The 26,616-nt window shown below is 31.8% G+C and overlaps 3 protein-coding genes across 4 annotated transcripts in view; 2 read left to right on the forward strand and 1 right to left on the reverse strand.

Moving 5' to 3' along the window:
• Positions 1-255: 255 nt before the first annotated feature.
• On the forward strand, positions 256-8,001 carry LOC108685856. 2 transcript variants are annotated; one of them, XM_018190854.1, is made up of 9 exons: positions 256-362; positions 643-1,343; positions 1,433-1,754; positions 1,863-2,200; positions 2,257-2,482; positions 2,593-2,931; positions 7,003-7,156; positions 7,287-7,450; positions 7,523-8,001. In XM_018190854.1, exons 2-9 carry the CDS (start codon positions 706-708, stop codon positions 7,823-7,825), a joined length of 2,484 nt encoding a protein of 827 aa, XP_018046343.1. In that variant the 5' UTR covers positions 256-362; positions 643-705; the 3' UTR covers positions 7,826-8,001. The 2 variants fall into 2 exon arrangements, with proteins under 2 accessions (XP_018046343.1, XP_018046345.1); XM_018190856.1 differs by having other exon boundaries at positions 7,359-7,450.
• An 828-nt stretch (positions 8,002-8,829) lies between these two features.
• On the reverse strand, positions 8,830-12,727 carry LOC108685850 (26S proteasome complex subunit DSS1). The gene is made up of 3 exons (XM_018190848.1): positions 12,359-12,727; positions 12,158-12,254; positions 8,830-8,936 (listed from the first exon to the last, which is right to left on the reverse strand). Exons 1-3 carry the CDS (start codon positions 12,441-12,443, stop codon positions 8,885-8,887), a joined length of 234 nt encoding a protein of 77 aa, XP_018046337.1. The 5' UTR covers positions 12,444-12,727; the 3' UTR covers positions 8,830-8,884.
• A 13,450-nt stretch (positions 12,728-26,177) lies between these two features.
• LOC108685848 overlaps positions 26,178-26,616 on the forward strand; it is a 2,033-nt gene continuing 1,594 nt past the window's right edge. Inside the window, exon 1 of the mRNA XM_018190844.1 lies at positions 26,178-26,288. Within this exon, the coding sequence (XP_018046333.1) occupies positions 26,178-26,288 (111 nt within the window). The remainder of the gene's footprint in view (positions 26,289-26,616) is intronic.

Here is a 26,616-nt window from a genome sequence, read left to right on the forward strand (position 1 = left end):
TTATTATACTTAAATAAGGGTTTATTATTAAATAGGTTAATCTGTTAAAATAGTGTGTACGCATGTGCAGAATACGCGATCACGCGGAGCGGTTCTCGACGCATGCGTATAATGTTACATCAAAATTGGGGGTCACTTTTTCAAACAAGTTAACAATCTAGTAGTATATATAGAAATCTGTGGAATCTTAACTCTTATTAGTGGAACTCTAGGGTCTTTAGGTGTATGTGCCATTAATCTTCTTGCGACGTGACCCCTGAATGGAGCAATCGAGTTGATGGCAAGGTTAATCACCTACAAAAGAACTTTAAGAATGACAATAAAATAAATAGTTGTGTATGAAATGAAAAGACACATATGTGGTACGTTTTTTAAAATTATCGATAATTATTGATATAAATAATTAAGTAAATAAATAATAGTTGAACAGTATTTGAAAGGCTCAACCTTGGTAAAGATTTTTTTAGAATTTTTCGTACAATGTTTTAGATTTTCTCTATAAGTTCAGAATTTTTCATAATTCTACCAATTCGAAAGCAAATGTGTACCTCTTAATTATATAACTTGATTTTATATGGTGTAACACAATATTATATGGTATACACTAAGCTGAAACTAAATATATCTCTTTTCTTTTGATAGGTTCTGATTACTGTAGCACAAAATGTGACACTTAAGTTAATTAAAAGCATTAGAGTGTACAAAATGGAGAAAATTATACCAATGAGTTGGTTGAATCAAATACTACTAATTTTTAGTATAGCAGCTGCAATATTATCCTTGATTGTACAAGGGTGGATAGATCTCACACCTCTGTCAATATACGTTTCTATCTCTTGGGCAGTATTTATTACAATTATATCTGTATGGTTGAGTTGTTATTTGCTACGTCTCACATTAAAAGCCAACAGTCCGATTCCTTTAAGATTTATAAATAAGTGGATATACAAAAGAGTGAATCAGTTAAGTTCGGAATTTTCTGTAAACAAAGATGAAAATATAGAAGTCATTTACAAGAGTCAAAGTGAGAACCAAAAGAACTTGAATGCTGCACAAGGTAATATTACATGCAATAATGATGCAACATTTGATACCTGTAAGGAAAGCTCTTTGACAAGAAAAAAAACGCTGAACATAATAGAAATAACACAAGAGATTAATGCAAAGTATGTAGAAATGTGGTATAGGAATATAAGCAATGACAGATCATTCCCTGATGAAGCACAGGACTTGTTGAGTAAATTCTTGACTAGGCTTGTTTGGAAAACCAGTCTTTTAGATAAAATAAAGGTTACTAATAAATTGGCAAATGTGTTATTGTTGCACTTAAAGGAATATCATAGGTACGAATATATTCATCTCAAGAATTATCTTTGCAAATCTAGCAAAATTAATTATTTATTCATATCAGTACATATCTATATTTCCACAGAGCATTACGTAGAGTTGAAAAGGGTACTGCAGCTAGCATGGAGGAAGCTTATAAATATTTACACCCTGGATCTCGCAGTACGTCGACATTGGAGCACATGCTATATCGTTTAGTTACTGTTCTGGCACAAGAGTTTTTACAATGGGAATTAATTAGTTCATTACCATGCAAACTTTTGTTATCTATTTTAGCAAAGAGACTTTTAATAATAATAGACACAATAAGCTGCCCAAATTGGTTGATTGAGAATATGTTAATATTATTGGAGGCTCCATTAAACAAAGTTGATAGTGTCATTGCTCCAGTTAAACAAAATATCAATGTAAATTTTAATAATAACATTATATATAGTAATACACACACACACACACACACACACACACACACACACACACAATGTGTGCGTGATACATACAATTTAATTTTTTAGGGTACTATAAGTGTTGCTTTAAGTGATGGTATTACATCCGTGACAGCGGCTGTGATTCCACAGCAATTGCTAAAATCTGTATCTAAGTCTAGTCCAACTGCAACTACTACTGTGAGTGAAAACAAGAATGCAGTTTTAATGGTAACTCCAGAAAGACCAACTCTGTGTTTGGAAGGTCTCTCTATGGAGCATAGAGGTCTGTGGGGAGGAAGCATAACTGATCTGGAATTAGATGAAGATAAGATATCACCGGTATACGAAGAGCCGACGGATTTCGCTACGACTATCGCTAGGCTTAGAAATGTGTTGCAACAGAAATCAACAGCAACCACACCATTGTTAGTAATGAATGTTTAATCTCAATTACATTGTTACATAGACTTGTAAATTTCAGACACGTTGAAGAAAAATCCTATGTGATATATGAAGGAAATCAATTTATGAATTTATCAATTCCTTGGACTGAGTTCCATACTGCAACGGACGGCTCGCAGCAATTGTACTATTGTATACAATTTGATGATGTCGAACAACGTGGGGTAGATTTATTCGAAACAACCACTGCTACAGTCAAAAGACAATATGCTGATTTTGTTCAATTACACATCAGTTTAGAAGAAGTAAGGTTTTCGCAACTGAAAAATATTTTAAAAAGTTAAAAATAAATTAATACAAATAAATTCAGAATAGTAATTTAAATTTAATAATTATATTATGCTCAAAATTCCAGATTCCATCATTAGCAAATATCATGTTGGAATTGGTATTACCTGAGGGTGGCCGGATCGAACTGGAGATGTATTTGAAAACGTTATGTACGCGATTGGCGAACGAATGTCCGCCACAACTGCGTCACTTTCTTCGACCTAGTAGTAGCGCGGGCAAGAAAGCCGACGCGGTAGCGCCTCGTTTGGATCGATTTCTAGCCAAGACTGTGACTGGCGTTTTTAATACGTTGAAAACTGTTGTGCCAGGATTCGAACTAGATCAAGAAGAAGAGGCTTCCCCTCTACCTACTTTGATGCCCTTGTCTGACATACCTTGGAGATTTGTCGAAGATATAAAATCGGTAATGTAGAACTTGTATGTATAAATTATATGTATATTTTTTTTAGAAAAAAAATATAGTTAGAATTAAATATAATTAGCAGGGTTGGGTAATGCTAAGTTAAAAAGATAAAAGTTAACAAGTTAATTAATTTTAACTTAATTTAGTTTATTTAATTTAGTTTATTTTATCAGTAACTATTAACTTTTAATTTTTTGTTAATCCTTAGATACAATGCTAATAAGTATATAATTTAATAATTTTATATCGTATAATCGTTATTTGTTAACAAAAATAATCAAATTCTCTAATAAATAAGCTGTAAGAAAGGAAAATACGATGGAAAAATCATGTAAATAATCAAACTTTCTTTTTTTTTAATTGTTCGTTCGAACCAAATTTAACTTTTAACTTTTTAATTACTTTTTTATTAACTGAACTTTTAATTCAATTAATTTTATTATGGATTAACTTATATTTCAATTAAGTTAAATTTTCAAGGCTGTTAACTATAACTTAACTTAGTTAAAAAGAAATTTAACTTATCCAATCCTGATAATTAGGAACTTTAATGTTTTACAATATCAAAAATCAATAAAATTCTTATATTAGAATATACAATATTTTGATAAGAGATAACACATGCATTAAATGTAATTCAAATTTTTATTTTAAATCTAATCTAACAAAAGAAATTTTATTTTTTAATTTTTAATTGTTTTATCTTTTATATATTATGTTATCGTAAAGATCGTTTTAGACGAAATATATATGTATGTATAATATATATATATATATGTATGAAGGTATGTAAATATGAAACCGGAATTTTTTAATAGAAAATACACGTTTATTGTATGAAAATGATAAAAAATATTTTTTTCGAAGTATTGCCCATCGGTAGCTATACATTTTTTCCATCTGTTTGACAATTTGTGGATGCCACGCCAAAAAAATTGTTGCTCTTTTGAGCCAAACCAGTCATCTAGCCATTTTCGTACATCTTCGTAAGAAGTGAAGTGCTGCTGAGCAAGTGCGTGTCCCATCAATGCAAATAAGTGGTAATCGGACGGAGCCAAGTCTGGTGAGTAAGCCGCATGCGAAAGTATTTCCCAACCAAATGCCTCGATCGTTTCCTTGATCAGTTTTGCTATATATGATGGTGCATTATCATGAAGCAAAATGTGTTGTTTTTTTTGATATTCCGATCATTTTTCATACAAAGCTTGATTCAAATTGATCATTTATTGTCGGTAGCGTTCAGTATTAACGGTTTCGCCAGGTTTTAGCAGCTCATAATAGATCACACCTTTCTGACTCCATCAAACACAGAGCATTGTCTTCCGTAGCGATTTGGCCTTGCAGTCGATGGTTGGCCTGGAGTTACCCATGATCTTTTACTTAGGATTCTCAAAATATATCCACTTTTCATCGTCACAATTCGATGGAGAAATGATTTTCTTTTGTACCTGGCGAGCAGCATTTCGCAAGTGGTTTTTCGGTTTTCCTGCTGTCTTTCATTCATTTCATGTGGAACCCATTTTCTCATCTTTTGGATCTTTCCCATGGATTTCAAACGTATGGAAACGGCTTCTCGTGTCACATTCAATTGATCCGCGAGTTGTTGAATTTGAGCGTCATCCAACAATGCTTGCAATTCGCTGTCTTCAAACTTTTTCGGTGCTTTTCCACGTTTTTCGTGTCTCACGTCAAAATCGTCACTTTTGAATTTTTTAAATCACTCAAAGCATTGTGATTTACCAAGAGCATGCTCATCGTAAGCTTCAAACATTCGATGCGATTCTGCAGCAGTTTTCTTCAAATGGTAACAGAAAATCAATGCTGTACGAAAATCATAGTTTCCAAGCAAAATTCGACATGTTCAACGCTATTATAAATTATACTGTTGTATGAAACTTGTATGATTGTGAGTTGAAAATCTTTGTTAGATGTCAGAACAAGGAAATGGCGTCAATGGCGCCGTCTGACGGCAACTATATTGCTATGGCCATCTATTGATAAATTCCGATTTCATATTTACATATCTGATACATACATTACATTAGCAAATATTTCACACGCACGCATGCACATATGACATGCGTAATTATTCATATGAAAGTAGATCAATAAGAATATAAAGTTAGCATATTTTGGCCACGTTGCACAGTGGGATAAAATATGAATCTAGCAGGACAAAACTTGAAAAACTTAATATTTTTTAATGAATCAATCAGTGTAGCGAAGTATTGTCTATACTTATATAACGTAAATTCATAAGGCCAATAAAACAATCTGTTATTGTCATAACAATGCTCATAGTAACAGTTTGTCAGAGTAACTTTTATTGAAAAATATATTTTATATCTTTGATCATAAAATATATAAGAAAAAAGGTTCAAATAATTTATAAAATTAAGAAGTATAGGGCTACAAGCCAAGTCAGGTCTTAATGTGTTATTAAAAAACAAAAATTTATTATAACAAACGTTTATTATAACGTTTCATTCCCAAGATCATTTTCAATGTTAAACTTGAATCAATTTAAAATCAACTATTTACATTTAACAGATGACAATAACTTGACGAAATAATATGATTTAGCCAGCAATTATAATAATATATATAATTCATTGTTGTGTATGTAACATTGTGTAACATCGTTGTGGATGATTGTGAGAATTGTTCGATATATAAACGTGAATACGGTTAAAAGTTATCTTACAGAATGATCTTAAAAGGCGCTGTTGCAACCGTTGATGATCACCAAGCGTTATAATGTATTTACATTTTCTTATACTGAATCATGTTCTTATACTACTGAACAATGGTGTATTCACGTTATATATATAAACAATATCTATAAACAATTCTCACAACGATAGTGTACATAACGATGAATTTTATTATTATAATGGATGGAAGAGCACTTTTTTGCGCGCCAATCTCGCTTCAAATGACTACCAAACGTGAACTATGCGTCCTTTCTGGCTGAAATTTGGCCTGAAGGGGTTCGAAAAGTGGATCTTTCGAGATGTCGCGTCATCAAATGGATTGTAGCGCCATTTCATGGAAATTTACCAAACTTATCAAACGACGTATATGTACTCTTTAAAGGAAAAATTACGTTCTTTTAATTTATGTTAGATGTTTTATTCAAATTCTTGTATATATGTATTGAAAGAAATTTAAAATGTAAATATTATTTTATATTGTATAATTAGTACATAATACTGAATAGAAAACATTTTTGCCAAATTTATCCAAAAAGATGCAAACTAGAATTGTATTCTTTGTAATATATATTTTAAATAATTGCAACAATGATGTGCTACTTTTTGCAACTTTTGCAGATATTCAGTATGCAGTAATATAAAAAATTCATTCTTCAAGATTTATAAAAAACAAAGAGTTACTCGAAGATATGCTTGCACATCTTCTGATTGCATATAACTGAACCTGACGAAGGAAAAAAAGAAGATTCCGAAGAAAAAGAAGATGAAAATATATACTAGAAAGCTTTTAAAAATTTTTAATTATTTTTTAAACAAATTAAAACGGGCAAATGGAAGTAAATAAATAACTGCTTATCAATGCGCTATCATAAAATTACATTATATTAAAAAAAAAAAACAGTTACAATGTACAAGTGACTAAAATTTTATAATACATTTTTTATTTATTTTGTATTTTATTGCTTTAATGTTTGCAATTTTTATTTTTTAATTTTTCTTAGACCAAGTTGTAATAATATAATTTGTATTAACAATTATAATAAATCCCAGTTACACATTTTTTTAAATAACAAAAAAAGTTAATTTTTTAAATTTACATCAAAATTCAAAATTAGCGACTACAAAAATATTAATTATTTATTAAATACAATTTTATTATTATTTCTTAACAATTGAAGTTTTGTCCAGCTGAATTTGCATTTTATCCACTGTGCACATCGTCTGAAACTACCTAATTTTATCCTTGAAGACTAAATTTGCAACTTATTTCAGTTTGATTTATGTCTTCCAAATTATAACTTACATATGTATAATATAATACATAAAATTAATATTTCAAAATATCTATTCTTCATAGAAAAGTCTAGCTTGTGAACTACAGCAACTGATCATGGAAAGGACAGAATATTTTACAGTAGACACAGCTTACGAAGCAGTTGACTCGATAGAAGCCAGTGGCGATTCAGAGTTATTAGATTGCTGGTGGGAGACGATTAATACTTCATATGATGGTAGCTACGATAATATTGTTAATAACTTTTTGTATTACTTTTTTGTTGTCTGAAATAAAATAATATAAAATTGTATTTTGTAATTACAATAATAAAAGATTAAATATTATTAAATATTATATATTTTTAGATGAAGTAGACGAATTAGATTCGAATTTAACACTGACATGTACGATGATAGATTTGGTTTGTGAACTTCTAGCAGGCATTGCTAGTAACAACACACTACAACAAGAAGCAATCGTTAGATGGACTAAATTGTTATTTGGGAATATTTCAGAGCCAATCCTACAGGTGAGGTTTATATTTAAAAGAATATTATATTTCTTTCACAGTTATTATATTTGTTAATTTTATGATTTACAGAAAATAATTCTTTGGTTATTTGACTCTCTGAGTGGCTCTTCGTTAATTTGGGATGCATCACATAATAACACAAGTCAGAATGATACACAGTTGAAAGACAAATTGTTACATATACTAGAGGAAAAGATATCGTACGATATAAAATTGATATTCGGTGAGGATGATATACACAACGCTCTGAACTATTTGTTAAGTTCATACAAAATCAAAAAAATCAATGTAGATTTAAATATGCAAATGTTGGATGCACTAATATCGGAATTATTGATTTCCTGTAAAACAAATGATGCCACAAGGAATTAATTTCAATGTTTATTAAGTTCTTTAAATAGAAGATTTGATAATTTAGTGAGATTCGCACATTTTTATTCTCTCGACAATGTATCTGTGAGGGAGTCATTAAGATATTTGTATCAAAATAATTATATAAAAAAAATTGATATGTGCCATATGTAAAACATATCGCTCCCACACTTCGAAAGTGACAAAATTTAAAAAAGATGATTTCCGAATAATAATTATAAATGAATTAAATAAATTATCTTATCCGATCATTATACAATCATCAAAAATAAACGACCTAACTGTTGTATGTTCACATCGCGGTTTAATATGATATGACAAAAATGACATTTCATCATATATTAAAAATATATATTAAATATATATTAAATATATATTAAAAATATATTCTTTCTGTCGATATTATTTGATTTAATAATTTTCTATCAAGTTGAAAAAATCTTCTATCAAGTTTCTTTTCTTAATTTTTTTTAATCACTTTGACTTTTAAAGTAAGAGCGATATGTTGACCGTTTATGTTTTGTGAAAAACCCGACAGATTTTTTAAAAACGAAGACTGTACCTGATCATATATTTACAATAAGATATGCCAAGTATTTTTTCCATTAGAGAATAATGACTTCTTTCAATTGAATAGTAGTGAAACGAGTCACTCTTGGGAAGGCACTATATGCATTTCTGGACTTACTAAGGCCTCTATTTTGTAACTCTTAATGACAGTAACAAAATCATTGTATTATTGGTGCGCAACTTTTTTATCATGTACTACACAAAAACATATATAATGATATTGTTACTGTCATTAAGAGTTACAGAATAGGGTCCTAAGTATAGCATTTATATTTAATAACTAAGTTTTGTACAAAGAAATTGTGTGCTCCCGTAAAACATATTATATGGTGCGTGTTATACAACCTTTCTAAACTGCAGCTCTATTATAATCGAAAGATTGTGAAGAGTTTTATATGTACACATACATACACAATATAGATATACACACGAGCTTAATATTTAATATATTTATTTTATAAAATAATAAGATTAATCATACATTACAAATTAATTAATTTTTTTTGCATCATTTGTAGCCTTCTGCTTCTCTAGTTGTGCTCTGAAATTTAATTACAACACTGTAAATTTTGTGTACACTTTGCAGTTTCGTACAGATTTTAAGTAGATGATCTAAAGATATACAAATTGCTAAGAATGCTCAAAACTAGTGTTGGGAAAGTTACTTTTTAAAAGTAACGTGTTACTGTTACTGTTACTTGCGATAAAAAGTAACTAGTTATCGATTTTAAAAAGTAAAGCGTTATTTAATTAATGACAAAAGATCATTACTTTTCGTTACTTTTTTTGTAATTATGCAGAAGACGGGCCTACTCATCGATTTTGATGAAATCAGAGTATCATTCAACGAAACATTTTTGCACGAAATGAACGAATCTGGCAGAAAAATAAGTGCCTGGCGAACCGAAATATTAATGGTTAAAGTTGATGACTATTGAGATAAGGAAATCTGTCAGATTCATTCATTTTATGCAAAAATGCATGGCCTTAATTTCATTAAAATCAATGACTAAGCCTGTCTTCTGCATAATTACACTTTTTAAATGTTAGAACAGGCTTCTAAGACAGAATGCTAAAACAGAATATAAATTAAATATAAAACATTTAGAAAGATATTTATCTTTGAACATTTTTATCTTTTATTAGTATTGTACATACTTATGTTTAATTCTACGGTATTTTATTATATAATAGATATTTTAGTTTTTATAGTTTTTATATAATAGATATTTTAATGTTCTTATGCTAAAGCGAGAATAGTGAATGAAGTAAAAATAGGCAAAAAGTTTTATGTTTATTTAGTACCTATAATCTTATTGTTCGTGACGGCCATGATCTATAAAAAATTAACGATACAAGTTATAGCAAATACAAGTAATGAAAATGTAATGTGTCATTACAAGTAACACGCTATTTCCCAACTCTACTCAAAACACCCTAAAAATTTTTATTTTTATAGTTATATTTTTTATTAGTATAATGTATGTTATTAGGTATACAAATGAAGTAATCAAAATTTTGTATCTAAATTCGAGATTTATTTTAAAAGTAAAACAAATTTTTAAATCAAAGTATTCGCTATTGCTTTCTATAATTTTAAGCCATCTTTCAGGCAGCTGATGAATTTCATCTCGAAAAAATGCTTTTTCAAGTGGATCAATTAGCATTTGTAGCAATCCGCTGTAACTGTTGGAACTGGGTAAAACAAATCGCTTGAGTCAAGAATAGAATAGAAACGTCCGTAGAATTGGAGAATGTCCTGCAAAATTGTTGCATGACGTCAGGATCACATTGCTTCCAAGATAAAAAACACTATAATGAATCTTGGCTGGGACGTCTTGCAGCACTCAGCACATTCACTAAACATTGCTCCGATTGTCATTTGTTCCAGTCAATGCAACACGCCTTGTCCGATACTCATTTTCAATCAATGGATAAGATCCGAAAATAGCTTCACGACTTTATCGTGTCCAAATACATAGCATTTTTCCGAGATGGAATTCAATAGCCTGAAAGATGGCTTGAAAAATTTGTTTTACTTTCTTTTAAAATGAATCTCGAATTTAATTAAAAAATTTAGATTATTCATAATCTATTCGTACACCTAATATAAGTACACCTGGTATTCATATGCTGTTCTTTTAGATTGTCTTAAGTAATGTCTTAAGATAGTCTTAAAATTAGTTTATGTCTTAGGGCTTCTCTCTTTCACCAACACTAATTAACGCTAATTAATGATTAATTCAATCACCATGATTGCCAACGTAAGAACTACAGAAGTAGAACAGAGAGACGTTATGATATCTTAAATTACTGTTGGCACTTTTGTGAATTAATTATTGATTAATTTAACCAGAAGAAAAGACCCTTAGCCTTTTTCACCAATCCCGATTAATGCTAATTGATGGTTAATTCAATGACCACGATTGCCAATGTGAGAACTAAATATAAAAAAGGAAGAGAGAGGAAATATTCTGATATATTAAATTGCTGTTGTTTCTGCGAATTGATTCTGTAATTAATTTAGCCAGAAGTTGGTGAAAGAGGCTCTTAAACTTAAAATAATTTTAAATAAAAACTGGATATTAGCCATAGAATTTTACATTATTATATGAGACAGAAGAATGTAAAAATATGGAGCTTTAATGCTGATTCTATAATGAGTCGGTAGTCGGAAATCTTAAGTTTTAACCTAAATAGGTAACTATGATTTTTCGCATCTACTTAGTTGTTGGTTGTATAATGAATTTAGCTCGACTAATGAGAAGGAAAGTTGAATTTGATTAGTCATAAGAAAATTTATCTTAATTGTACAAGTTGGCTGTTGGCCAACTTCACTAATTCACCAATAAGACTTAAGATTATCGACTATCGACTTATTGTAGAATCAGCTTAATACTTTTAGGCAATATTTCATATTTTCCATTACAAAACAGATTTAAGAAAACTATATTTGTAATTTGGGATTCTCTAACGTTTTATAGATGATTGTCGCTACCATTATCTTGATGAAAATTTTTCTTAGAATTTTTCATATAATTTTTCAGAATTTCTCTATAATTTTTTAACTTTTTCGTATTTTTTATACGAATTGGAACATTTCCCAGAAAATCTACATTTTTTTCTCCAAATTTTTTATGTATATTAATTATGAAATATTGTAAGATTTTTAAGATATTTTGTAAGTATAATTTCTGATGAATGTTATAAAATCTAAAAAATTTAAAAATACTTTTTAAAAATTATGGGATGAGAAATTTTAGAATATTTCAGAATTCATTTGTATGAAAATGATATTTTGAAATTTTCCGAGTATTTCTGAAAAATATTCTAATTTGTATAAAAATTATGAGAAAAATTTTCACCAAGATAATTAGCAACAGCTAATGACAGAATAATCCTGGAAGAAAATGCGGCTGTCATTGACTATTGCTAGTTAACGACAATTGTAGATAAAATATTTAGAAAGAAAAACTAGAACTGGATCACTTCTCCCATCTGTTTAAAGGTCAAAAGAGGATAATTTTCATTTAATATGTTATATTGGATTGTCCGGAAAGTTCGTGCCGATTTAAATTTTAGTAGATTAGTCAGATTTAAATTTTAGTATACATTTATTAAATTTTACAGGTTAGTCGGCATGAATTTTCTGGACAATCCAATATTTAACGTTTTTTTATTTATCAAGCGTTACGTTGTCTCTTTTTGTCTTATATATGTGTGAAATTCAAAACAATAAACAAGTTTATGGCAAAGCAATACCTCAGCTGTTGATTGAAGTCATCTTCAACGTCATCATCGTCCCAATTGTCCTCCCAGACGCTGATATCATCGCTGTCTTCATCTTTTGCGGTCCAATCTAGTTAATAAATTTATTTTCCAAATCTGATTTGTTAATGATATTGATGAATCAGCGATTTCGAACATTATGTTACATAAATATATGTTAATTAAAAAAATTACCTTCCGCGGGAAATTCTTCAAACTCATCATCTTCCTCGAGCAATCCGAGATCGACTTTCGTCTTATCATTTTTGTTGTCGGTCATGCTTACAAATTTCTTACGAGAATTTCTTGAACTTTAAAACTACGTCCGTTACGTCTTAAGCTTGACTGTTTATAGCATGGCATGATGCAAGTAAACATGGTGTGCTCGTAATAGAGATAGAAAACTATCGATAGCGACTATCGATAACCTCGATAAGCCTAACCATAAGATTTGTTCGCGTCGCAAGTTTTAATATGCTCCTACCGTAGCATTTACTCACTCTAATGCGCACATTGAAGTGAGTAGAAGCTATAGCAAAGCACATTGGAGCATGCGACGCGATAAATCTTTAATATTAAGATCACATTAGCATAAATATCCAGAGATGCACCGTTTCACACATGATATACATAATGCATCATTTATCATACGTTGGTCAAACAGGTCGAAAATTATCCATGAAAATATCTGAGCATCGCAATTATACAAGCAGTAACAAGAACCAATCAGTGATCACAGATCCTCGACTTGGTTTTAATCATGAATTTGATTGGAAGAATGTTCAAATTCTTGATAAGAAAAGATTTCTCAATAAATATTTAAATTCAGAAATGCTTCATATACACATGCAGAATGGATTTAATTTAAAAACAGACAGAATCCTTGTATTATTCTTATGCTTCCTTACTAGATACATTAAAACAATAATGAGATTTAAAATAGTTATAGGTTGATTCTCTTATTTATTGTCATTGCTTGTTTATAAGTTCCCAACAAACGAGAATCGATTGAAATGAATTGAAATGGATTCAGATTTTCAGAGATATTGATTCACGAATGTTAAAATGAATGCTTTTCAATTCTGAATGCATTTTTATTCATTTATAGGAATTGCATGGAGCATATGTCTGGAGTATATGTCTTTCTCTATGCCTTTCAATCTAAAAATAATATTAGCTTTTTCTGTGCATAAACACACAATTGTGAATACTGTTCAATTCAAAATTTTGAATAGGAAATGCAATTTCTCAATTCAATTGCATCCAATTGAATCTAATTGAATCCAATTGAATCCAATTAAATTAAAAAAAAATATTCACTATTTAAAATACGCATTTAGATAAAAAAATTTCAATGCATTTTAATTCATTCTCGTTTGCTGGGTCCACTTTATAACGTTCAATTTCAAACGTTACGTCAAGATGAACTAACACGATATTAATCTGAGGAAACGATTTGTGTTAATTTATATCTCATGAAAATTTTGAATCAATGTTTGTGAACTTCTTTGTTTTCCTGTTGAGGTGAGTCACACGAGTATTACTGATTTTTAATTATTAAGAACTAACAATAAAATGTTAATAATTTATATAGCGTATTAATTACTGCATTTCTGCTAATTTGCGAGTGATTTACTTTTAATGTAATATTATATTTTCTATTTTTTCGTTGAAGATGACTCCAAATTGAGCCGAAACGTTCGATATAATAAATAAAGACAACTGCCAACATTTGAGTGTTGTCTACATCTTCTAACTCTTCGTTCTTACATCAACGTTAGACTTTCATTAGCCTTATTCTAAAGTTCTAATTATTGTTTTTAAGATTGTGAGTCCTTATTTATATTTTTATATATTTATGTAATTTATCCTTGTTTAACATTCGATGAACAAGAATAAATGATACATTATGCGCATCATGCGTGAAACTGAATGCACCTTAAGCCGGTTCTACATTATTTGCAAGCTGATAGCAAGTTTGTTATAATAGCCAATATGAAACGTTGATTTCAAAATGCAAGCTTCAGATTAGCTGTCACAACAAACTTGCGATCAGCTTGCAACTAATGTAGAATCGGCTTTAGGGCTGAGTTGCGTTCAGGAATATCCTCAAATAACTCTAATCTACAATAGAGTTTTAAACCTTAAGCCATATCCAAATGGATGAATCATAGTCGATTATTCTCCTTGAATTCAATTGTAATTGGTCAATTTCTTACGACTTAAGGCTTAAAATATTGTAGATCTGGAATAAGCACAGATTCTTACATAACGGATACACATAAGATATAAGAAATCCAACCAATCAGAGTTCTTTATGGAAAGGAAGAAAACGAAGAATTTGATTGGTACATTTTCTTATGCATTGTGTGCTATGCATTATGCAAGAGTCTGTGCTTCCCACTTAAGCTATATAGGTTACGTTACGTATATTATAATAAAAATGTATCCTAGAGTTATCTAGGCGTAATTTCAGATGTAAACTAGGGATCGATTCTATATCTTAAAACGAGATAAAAATGATAAAAGTGAACGAATTTACTAGAATACTGATAATTTGGTCACCTAATAAATTTGCTCATTTTTGTAATTTTTATCTCGTTTAAAGATACAGAAATTGATCCCCTCCGTTTCAAAACGTAACTACAGTTAGTATGCTATTTTATTTGTGCGTTTTTGTTGTACGATAAATGCGTATAGAGAGATTTTCAGGGAATCGATTCTGTATCTTAAAATGAGGTAAAAATTATAAAAGTGAGCGAATTTACTAGAATACTGATTATTTCATTGGTCAACACTTAGTAAATTTGTTCGTTTTTGTAATTTTCACCTTGTTTGAAGATATAGAATCAATCCCCTGTTTTTTTTATTCTATAGCCAATCAATAGGAAATTGGCAATAGAAATTCGCAACTCGCGGAATCAACACGACGAATTACAGACATTCTGTTTTCTTTCTTACGCTTTTCCTTTTATATCCCATTGAGCGGAATAAGCGGAACATGCAGAATAATATAAAATCGTACTTTTTATATTATGTTATTTATAATACTTGTAATAATAGAAATAATATTTTAATGTAAATATAATAATGTATATATAATAAACTGGTAAATATTAAAACTTCTTTAGCATTAAAATATTTTTAACATAATCGTAAAATCTTATCTCACGATCAGCTGAAACTTCATTCTGTTTCCGCGTTTACTGGGGCATAAGGGAAAGAACATGGAATGGAACATGCTGATTAATCTTCTTTCATATTTACAGTAATCATTGAATCATTAACATTCTGCTATTGTATCCATATTAATGAAGAAGAACAAAAACAATATATAACTATCATTACATAGACAATGATTGTAATATACATCTACAGCATATAATATGGAGGTTATGTGCAACTTTCATTTATTTCGCAAATTGTAACAGTGTCCTAGTTTCCACCGAGAGTTTAATTCCATCGGATCAGAATGTAAAAACCAACCAACTCAATTGAGTATTCCCCTGTTACAGTCGAACGACAGGGGAATGCTCGATTGTAATTGGTTAGTTTTTACCATAGTGGAAATATACAAAGTGAACCATTTCGGTGGATGCGCAGTCGTTCAAAAATAGTGGGGAGCAATGAACTAATCAGCTTTTACCCAAGATGTAAATTCAATATGGCCGACACTGAGTGTTGCCATCGTACGTGTCGTATCGACATATCTTAATAATATCAATAAAATGTCAATATGCCAAATTGTTTCATAAAAAATTGTAAAAATCGCTCAAATTATGTATTTAATAAGAATGTGAAGTACTTCTCATTCCCTAAAGATCAAGAGTTGCAATTGAAATGATTGGAGGTTTGTCGCAGAGATGACAATTTTAAGATTACGCATGGTAATAACTACTATTTCCATTAATTTCAAATTATATTGAAATTAAATTATTTCTAACGTAAAAAATAAAATCAATAAGCGTCTCCCTGACGAAAATGAAAAGTTTCATAAACGTTTGTTTAACATTTACATGAGCGTTTGCGGAAGTTCGTTGAGAGTTTAAAAATGGTCATTAGAATGTTCATAAAGAAACGGCCAGTAGAGTATTTTGTAAAACGGAAATTGCAACACTGCAGCGTTTGGAAGGCATTCTCTGAAAATAAGAAGTTTCATGAATGTTTATTTAACATTTACATTCAGTTGAATGAACGTTCAGTTCAAATCTGTTTTCTTCTGTACGATTGTGACTGGTCGCACTGTTCCGTTCTGCTGTAAATTTCTGCTCCATGGGGCGTTAGCCTAGTTCTAGATATAAGAAAAGCAAGCAGATCAACTTATGTTAGTAGCAAAACTAGAAAACGTATTAAAAATAGCAAAAATCGACATCGATTCAATGTTCCATTATTATTTCTGACTGGGTAAAGCGTTTTCGACATAATCAGCGTCAGGGCTGTATGGCTCAGTGGCAGGATGGAAATCTACTCGGAGGAGAAACCAAGCAAGTCTGGGTTCAAAACGAGGAACGCCCTGATATTTTTCTCTGTTGTCATTAATTGTTTATAATATACAAGTTTTCGGCCCGACCGAGTTTGCACTAATTTGAGTTGAAGTAACGATTTTGTGTTCTTCTATTGGTAGAACGTGCAATCAATAGTGGAGCATTTTTTAATCCAAGTTGGTGCAAATTCAAATCGGTCGGGCTGAAAACGCTATAAAATTCTGGCTGTATTTCAAAATTTACTGCCAGTACTAAAAATCTATAAAAAAACAAAGAAAAAAGAAGGCTACGAGTAAAAAATTATTATAAAAACAGAACAGAATAAGTAGAAAGTACAAAAAAACAAAAAGAAAACGAAAAAGTTGAAATTTTAATAAAGAAGCAATAGACGTTTCGCGATCGGATCATTCTCTCAATAATAAAAACATACATAAATAACGGTTGGAAAATAAACAAAACATAATACAATAAATATTTCGATCTCTAAACGCTGATAACATTAAAATAATTATCGTAACATTACAATTATAATGTATAACGGAAAGGACGCGAATGATAACTACTTGCAGTCAATTATTATATGCTTCTGGTGTCAATTTGATAAAAGGAATGAGAATCTTTTGATTATAAGTGAGAACGCAAACATGAGTATGATCCTTAAGTCAAAAATTGAAATAAAAGGAGTTTCGGATACACACAGTGCATTAAACTTAGAGACAATGCGAAAAGAAATACAATAAAAATATCTTGTCTCCCCCGATGTTCAAGACAAAATAAGTTTTTGTTAGAAGCAAAAAAAAAATGGATGTTTTTGATAGATACTATTGTATTTTTGCATGATGAATACTGACATTTTGCAAAGCAAATTTTTTATCGACATATCTGTTTATTGTTTGCAGTAAATCTGTAATAACAGAAAATGTTTGCTGGGTAGTATATTAGTAGATTGGCAGCAACAATGTAGTTATTTATGATTATTGCATTATGATCATGTTTCATAATAGGCTATTGCAGATGAACATAGCATTTTGAAACGATTGCAAAGGAAAAATGAAAGGGAATTATCCAATTGAATTATGAGCATTTGCTTTGTGAATGAAAAATTGTGAATTTTTATAGCCCGAAAGGATATAATTATATTGTAAGTTGTTCAAAAATAAATTACCGGATCCGTCGACAATTAGAAGTTGGTAGTACTAGAGGACTTGGGTTTATCTTAGAAACTTTAGAAATATTAAAGCAAAGATATAAAGCTGCTGGCGATAAAAAATTATATGCTTGTCTAACATATAATAGATGAGATGGTCATTAGACAGCAAGTCTAATAATGTTGGAATAATGTTGAAAAACGATTTGTCGGATATGTTGATCATGGACTCGTAATAATATCAGATCCGGAAATTTACATTTTATTTGGCGAAAGAAGCTTTAGTTTACCTCATAACATGTATCAACGAGTAGTGAAAAATATCTGTAGCCTATTTTTTAGTGGATTGACATCTAAGGAACGATCCGAAATTACAAGAAAAATGTTGGAATTTAGCATCATCCGGTATGCAAATTGTTGCACTTACTTTTGATGGACTTCCGGCAAACATTTCTATGTATAAAGAGTTAAGAGCAGATGTTCTTTATAATGAAACGTTCATCAAACATTCAATAGAAAAACACAACGTTTTTATATTTCTAGATGCGACACATATGCTGAAGTTAATAGAAAACATATTAAATACATTTACATCAAAGCGTGTATTGTACGATGCAAGTGATAATAAAATAAATTTTCAATTTATTGAAAATTTAATTTATTTGCAAGAAGCAGGACGTTTTCTTGCAAATAAACTTAACAACAAATATTTGCACATGGAGGAAAAATAAAATGAATGTCAAATTGGCTGCTCAAATGCTCAACGAAAGTTGTACAATAGCATTAGACCAATTGCAAGATGATACACATCCCTGATTTTTTAAAATTGCGCTACAACTATAACATTTTACAGAATGTGTAATGACGTTTTGACTGTTTACTGAATACAAGGAGTATATTTGCCAATCATTTAAGAAATCTTTGAATAAAAGTACCGCTGTTAAGATTTTCGAGTTTTTTATCGAAGCCATTATTTTTCTAACATCAAATTAATAAAATGTGGACCTTTAATAACAAGTACAAAAGCTAAAACTGGATTCCTTGGATTTATACTACATATGAATAATTTAAAAAACATGTTTTATGAATACGTAGAGACTGATTACTTACAATACATACTTTCGTATAAATTATCACAAGATTATTTAAAGATTTTCTCTTTATGTATACAATTCATGGGAGGATATAACAATAATCCTACTTGCATACAATTTTCATCAGTATGCAAACGATTACTTCATCATAAGATAATCAATATATAAGTTTTAATGTAACTGTCATTAAGCCTAATACACAATGACACATGTACTAAGAATGCACTTTAATCGAATCTTTTTTATCTAAGAAATCGATGCTACAACAATAAGTATGTCTATTCATGATAATATAGATCAAGATCTCATTTCTATCTAGTCTTTTGTCAAAAATGTGGAATTTACATATCTTAGTTACGATGAAGAAGTCATTAGACCATACTATGAATCACCTACAAAAATAAAAAATTCGATAATGGAAAAAGAATTCAAAAGATTTGAGTCACTGATATTGATATGATCATGTTTCGAGCGCGGTATACGCGGGAGCCATAATCAATGTTTCGATAGATACGCGCAGACTGATAACAAGTAACATGCGTTCATACGATCCATCGAAACTGTCATCGTATTTGATGTACTATGATGTTAATAATTTACCAAAATATTTTTTATTCAATACTTTTTTTAAAAAAGAAGAAGGGAGAAAAGGAAATACAATTTTAATTTTTTCGTAGTTGATTATATTTTTGCTAACTATTATACAAAAAATTCAATTATTCAGAAATAATATTTACATTTTTATATTAATAGGTATACTAGGCGAGTTCTAATCCCATGGGCTAGAGGGAAGCGCAGGACGCAGAGGTGTACAACTTTGCTTCCGCCGTTTTTTTTCCGAAATTCGAGGCTTTATTGTAAAAAACTGGTTATATATTTATGATTCAAAGTATTGTTCATCGCTGGCCACTACTTTCTCCTATCTTTTGGGTAGTGTACGAATCCCGCGTCGAAAAAACTGGTCATCTTTTGAGGCTATCCACGAATCGACCCAATTTTTTACTTCTTCATAAGACCGGAAGTGCTGGTCAGCCAGGCCGTGTGCCATTGATCGAAACAAGTGATAGTCAGAGGGAGCAACGTCTGGAAATACGGCGGGTGGAGTAGGACTTCCCATTTCAACGTTTCCAAGTATGTCTTGACCACTTTCGCAACATGGGGTCGAGCATTGTCATGCTGCAAAATCACTTTATCGTGTCTCTCGTTGTATTGCGGCCGTTTGTCTTTCAATGCTCGGCTCAAACGCATCAATTGCGTTCGATACCGATCGCCTGTGATTGTTTCAGTCGGTTTTAACAGTTCATAATACACTACGCCGAGCTGGTACCACCAAATACAGAGCATGACCTTGGAACCGTGAATATTCGGTTTGGCCATCGACGTGGAAGCATCGCCGGGAACTCCCCATGATTTTCTGCGCTTGGGAGAATCGTAATGAACCCATTTTTCGTCCCCAATGCGATGCAGAAATCCCTTCCGTCTTTGCCTTTCAAGTAGCTGTTCACAAGCAAACAAACGCCGTTCAACGTCTCTCGATTTCAATTCGTCACCCAATTTCCTTGCTTCTGAATCATTCCCATGGCTTTGAGGCGTTTTGAAATGGCTTGTTGAGTCACTCCCAATGATCGTGCCAATTCTTCTTGATTTTGACACGAGTCTTGCTCAAGTAATGCCTCCAATTCTGCATCTTCGAAAACCTTCTCTCTTCCACCGCTATGTCGGTCTTCGACGTCAAAATCACCGTTCTTGAAGCGTTGAAATCACTCACGACACGTTCTTTCACTAATAGCGGCCTCACCATAAGTATTTGAGAGCATTCGATGAGCCTCAGCTGCAGATTTCTTCATATTGAAGCAAAAAATTAAAACCTCCCGCAAATGACGAGAATTTGGCTCGTAAACTGACATTTTCAATCGAGAATAACTTTATGATGCAGACACAAATCGACTAATGTTTCTATGAGGTTATGTTGACAGATGCCCAAGTTTATTGTATGACGTCTATGATCTATTTATTTCGACCACCACTTACCGCTAAAGCCATCTATAGGAAAACGGCGGAAGCAAAGTTGTACACCTAATATATATATTTACGATTTTCTCTATTATTGCTTCTTATATGATTCCTTTTACTTATCTCATACGCAAAATATATACATATACATATACATATACATGTACATATACATTTTTTATTTCTATTGTACTTATTCGATTATATTGTAATAATGCTTTTAAAACGAATGCAGTGATATTATCAGACGCGATGATACTATCGATCGCGATGATGCTACCAGCACATGTAATATGATAATACAAAGAATGTATAGGAAAGAAAAGAATAGATATCACGAAGACGGAAGGAATGAATAATTTCAAACGCTGAGACACAGTTTAAATATTCGTAATAATTTTTATTTTTCATATACTATAAATATTATTATCCAAAGCGTAACTAACCTAATAATTCACGTTTAATATTTGAATATTGATTATAAATCTTACACTAGGTGTTTATCGCATCATATTTGTTATTTGACGCGTCTCGCTATGATATCATCGATGTAATTTAATGCAACAAAAATGCGTTTGCAATTTCACAAGCGCCGACGATTTTATTAGGTTTAGCGTAATCAAACGAATATTCGATGTTACAATATGTTCGAGCGATGACATCATCATCAATGTAATGATATGTCATGTGTCCAAGTAAATGATATAGAATGAGAAGATTTAGACGCACCGCGTCAACGCAAGCGATAACATGGACCGCGATTTGATAGAGTAAATGACCCAGTTAAATACTAGAGAACGTCGCATATAAACAATAATGCGATGAGCTCATAAAATCTTTGGAAGAGCAGAGTCATGTCAAACGCCCGCGATTATCGATTGGCAAGAAAAAATCAGTGATCATATGTATCGCGAGGCTCGAGAGTTTGAAGGATTCGGTACGTGGACGATTCGTGCATGTGGATGCCGAATATGGATTTCGATGGCGCGATTTCGAAACAGCGTTCGAGAATCGTATATTGAGAGGCGCGATGATAAATTCTATTCATCGAGTCATGACGGTTTTTAAAAGACATTGGCGACACAGTGCTCGAGCGAGTGCGAGACACGTGTAGAAAGATACGGCAGTGTGAAAGTGAACATGTGTTCAACGGTGAGTTTGTAGCGGGCGATAAACGCACCAATAAAATTGCTAATAAGTATCGCCATCCAAAACTTTGAACTTCTTCGAACAACAAATGTGTGCGAGTAGTATGAGCGACACGTCATCAAGCTCTTCTTGACATCACTGGATGAATTTCAGGAACGTGACAGCGGGTGAGCATCGTCACGAATTCTCAATTTGATAATGAATGTTAATAAGAACAATCCAATGCGCGTGAGATGTCATTTCGAGATGTCGCAAGAAATTATACTTAGAAAGAAAGAGATGCTTAACGTGCATTCGATGGACAATGCATGCTTCGCGTGGTCGGTGATAGCCACTCTATATCCAGTTAAAAGTCACGTGGATAGAAAATCATTCGCATTATACTGTGTTGAATCTCGCAGACATTCAACTTTCGATAACGTTCGAAGACATTTCGTAATTCGAAAATCTCAACAACATATCGATCAACGTGTATAGCATCGAAGATAAGCAGATTCTTCCTCTACGGCTCACAGGCAAGATGGACAAACATGTCAATCTATTATATCTACAAGATTCACGCAACGACAGCATTAGACACTTTGTGTGGATAAAAGATCTATCCTGCCTTGTAAGATCACAAATTACCGGAAACGAAAATAGGAAATATTTTTGCGAACGGTAAGTATAAGAAAAGTTAAAAAACAATATTTAAAAAACAGTAAAAAGAAGTAGAAAAATGATTTCTCTATTTATTTGCAGGTGCCTTCATTACTTCAACGCAAAGTTGAAGATTCACAGCGAAAACTGTGGTAAGATGAACTGTGCCATTCGACTGCCGAGCGAAGACGACAAATGGCTCAAATTCGGCAACGAATTTGAGCCATTTGTCTATAACAAGCAGAAACGAGTGCCATTCATCGTATATACGCTGATCTGGAATGCATCTTGCGGAAGACGGAATTCGATAAGAAAGATGCGTCGTCATACGCATATCAACAGAAGTATTCATCACAAGATACTATGCGCGATGCTCGTACAACGACGCGTTATCATCGTATCGATTCCGTCGCGATAACGATTGGTTCGTGTGGTTCGAGTAGCAACTTCAAGACTTGGTGTATCGCGTGAAAAATTTGGTATCGACTTACGTGCTCATGGAAGCATTGTCGAAACAACAATGGGAGGTGTACCGTAGTGTGCCGCGGTATTACATCTGCGAGAAACCGTTCGCACCGGACGACACGCGAGTCCTTGATCATTATCATCTCACCGGGCGATACTATGATTCAGCGCATGCAAATTGCAATTTTAATTATAAAAATTCATTCTATATTCCGATTGTATTTCATAATTTATCGGACTACGATGCACACTTTGTAATTAAAGAAATCGCTGCGACATATGATGGATATGTAGAGGATGAATATATAGATGTACTGTCGATAACAAAAGAAAAATACATTTTCTCTTGTTTACGAAACATGTTCAAGATATCACCGAAAAAGAATCTCGAAATTGCGTCAAATTACGATTTATTGATTCGTACAAGTTCCTTAGTACTAGAAAATCTAGCGTCATATCTCGATAAGGATAAATTAAAAATTGTACGTTCGGAATTTTCAACATTATCAGACGAAAAATTTGAATGAATACTCATATTTTTGTATGAAATACGTTGACTGCATCGAAAAATTGGATGAACGATGCTTGCGGTGATTGCGATTACGCTCACGCCGCGAATGTGTGGAAGCGATTCTTAATTCGAATGTTCGATGAATACAGATCTACTTGAAAACCAATATCTTGTTATTGGCCGATATTTTCGAAAATTTCCGCAATAGTTGTGTCGCAAATTATGATCTCGATCCTGCACATTGCCTGGTTTCACGTGGGACGCAATGTTAAAACATACGCATATAAGATTTGAGTTGATCACTGACATTAATATGATCATCGAGCGCGGTATATGCGATGGCCTTAGTGTTCCGGAATTAGATAATAACGGCAGACTAATAATAAGCGTTCGTATGGCTCATCGAAACTATCGTCATATTTAATGTACTACGATTAATAATGTACTGTTAACAATTTATACGAGTAGGCGATATGTCAACCATTGCCATATGCCAAATTTCGATGGATCCAAGACGCTTTGACGAACTTTGACGTAAGCGCGACTGTTCCGGATTCGCCACCGGTTACATTCTCGAAGTCGATCTCGAATATCCACATCTGAACAATCGACATGCTGACCTGCCTTTCTGTCCGATATGCGATAAGCTATCCGGCAAATGTGAAGATGAATTTCTAGGGACGCTATAAATAAGCAGCGTTACGTCATTCACTACCGAAACTTGCAACAATGTACTCGTCACGGTCTTCACGTGACAAGGATTCATCGAGTACAATTTGCTCAATCTGCCTGGCTTCGTAAGTACATTGAACTTAATACACAGTTTAGAACTCGCACTAAAAACGATTTCGAATAAAAATTATACAAATTAATGAACAATGCAGTATTCGATAAAACTATGGAAAATGTTCGAAATCGCGATGTAAAATTAGAAACAAAATGGGACAGTATGACATAAAGGCAATGATCGCCAAACCGAATTTCCACAATCATAACGTTTTTGCGAAAAATTTGATCGCCATTGAACTGCGCAAATCGACTCGAGATGAAGTTCAACAAGCCGATTTATGTAGGTATGTGCATACTAGAAGTAGTAATTCTATGGGAGTTCTAATTTGGGAACTCCAAGGGGAATGCGGAGCTCGAGAAATTCTTTGGAAGTGAGGATATGACGTTATGCGAAGTGTAAGACATCACAGATTTTGGGGACTGCAGTCACGTACAAGTAACAAAACATCACAAAAAAGAGAATATTGCTATGAACAAAAAACAACACAAAAAATAAATAGTTGTAAAACGAAAAGTTATAAAGACTATTCGCCAGTATATGCTCCAACCGGTCAAGATATGGCATAATGTTTTTCTAGAAACAACATTTATTAATTATTTTAAATAAATACGACTAAGTTTCATAATTAATCGATTGAATGAGTCAACATCTGGCTGCTATCGAAATCGATGATATTGAAACGTAATGTCTCCCTCCCTTGATAATAGAGCCTTGATCATTGATTCTTTTTTTTAGAAGGGGACATGACAATCGAACATATTTTTGCAATGTGTTTCAAGGTAAAGTAAAAATGTAAATTTAAATGAAACTCGATATTGAGAATTATATTTTCATAAATTTTTATGAGGATGGAGCGTTTTTTGAAGCATACTTTGAAAATGAGCGCATAATACTCTACTCTGAAAAGAGGGAGTTACAGACGAAAATAAATTCAGTCTAGAAATGTGCCAGATTATAATACGTTGAAATTTTAAAGAGCGAATTCTTACTGTTAATTAATCATTGTAAACATGGATCGAGATTTCAGTCAAGTAGCGCTGAGTTTCCAAAATATAGAATTTCCTATAACATTAAAAGACGTAACGAAATTTCAATGACGTGTCCATTAATGTATACGGTATCGAGGGACAGAAAACGTTAAATGTTCTCCCGATACAATCGCTGATGACAAAAAGGAGAAACATGTCAGTTTACTATATTTGAAGATCCGTGAGACGATGTGAGCCATTTTGTATGGATCAAGAATCTGTCTCGGCTCATGAGCTTGCAATTGAACATCATGATCAAAAGTATATTTGCGATCGGTAAGTATATGATTAATAAAAGCGAATTTTTCTTTAAAAAAAAATTATTTATTTTTATTTGCAGCTATTTACATTATTTTCATTCCAACGAGAGATTGCAGTCACACATAGTAGATTGCCGACGGATAAACGATTGCGCTATCCGACTACCGAGCGAAGACGACAAGTGGTTCAGTTTTATCAACTATAATAGAAAGGAATGAGTTCCAATTGTCGTTTACACTGATCTAGAATGTATCCTCGAAAAAATTAATAGCGATCAAGAAATATCTATGCACACGTATCAACATCATCATCAAGTATTTAGCATAGGATACTATGCTATTCGTACCACGATTCGCTATCAAAATATCGATCATCGCGATCCTGATTGCGTTTCATAATTCATCAAAAAACTGAAAAGTTTAGCGTAAAAAAAATGTTAGCATTTAATGCCCCCATCGAAACTTTGTTGAGCGAACAGTGGGAAACATTACGCAGCGCGACGAATTGTCAAATGTTCGAAAAGCCTTTTAACGACGATAATCGAGTAAGTGATCATTATAATTTAATTGATCCTTACAGTAGTCCCGCGCAATCAAATTGCAATTAAATTATAAAAACTCGTATTTTATTCCCACAAGTTTTCCACAATTTATCAGGTTATAATTTACATTTTATTATAAAAAAAATAGCTACAGCATATGAAGACAATATAGAATTATTACCAATAACAAAGGAAAAATATATATTATACAAAAAAGTTAAAGATATCGTTGAAAGAACAACTTATCAAAGATAAAATTAAAAAAAATTTTTTTAATATTAAAAAAAATTTATTTGTTATTTTTTTCATTATTTAATATCTTTTTTTTAAT

This window comes from Atta colombica, unplaced genomic scaffold, assembly GCF_001594045.1.
Source record: "Atta colombica isolate Treedump-2 unplaced genomic scaffold, Acol1.0 scaffold161, whole genome shotgun sequence".
Taxonomy (NCBI): domain Eukaryota; kingdom Metazoa; phylum Arthropoda; class Insecta; order Hymenoptera; family Formicidae; genus Atta; species Atta colombica.

Excerpts from the sequence above, each read along its gene's own strand:
- LOC108685856 (XM_018190854.1), top strand. The coding sequence starts at position 706 with ATGGAGAAAATTATACCAATGAGTTGGTTGAATCAAATACTACTAATT. Across the intron at positions 2,483-2,592 it reads TACACATCAGTTTAGAAGAA|ATTCCATCATTAGCAAATAT; the intron begins GTAAGGTTTTCG and ends TCAAAATTCCAG. Across the intron at positions 2,932-7,002 it reads TTGTCGAAGATATAAAATCG|AAAAGTCTAGCTTGTGAACT; the intron begins GTAATGTAGAAC and ends TATTCTTCATAG.
- LOC108685850 (XM_018190848.1), bottom strand. The coding sequence starts at position 12,443 with ATGACCGACAACAAAAATGATAAGACGAAAGTCGATCTCGGATTGCTC. Across the intron at positions 12,255-12,358 it reads TGAAGAATTTCCCGCGGAAG|ATTGGACCGCAAAAGATGAA; the intron begins GTAATTTTTTTA and ends TTTATTAACTAG. Across the intron at positions 8,937-12,157 it reads GACTTCAATCAACAGCTGAG|AGCACAACTAGAGAAGCAGA; the intron begins GTATTGCTTTGC and ends ATTAAATTTCAG.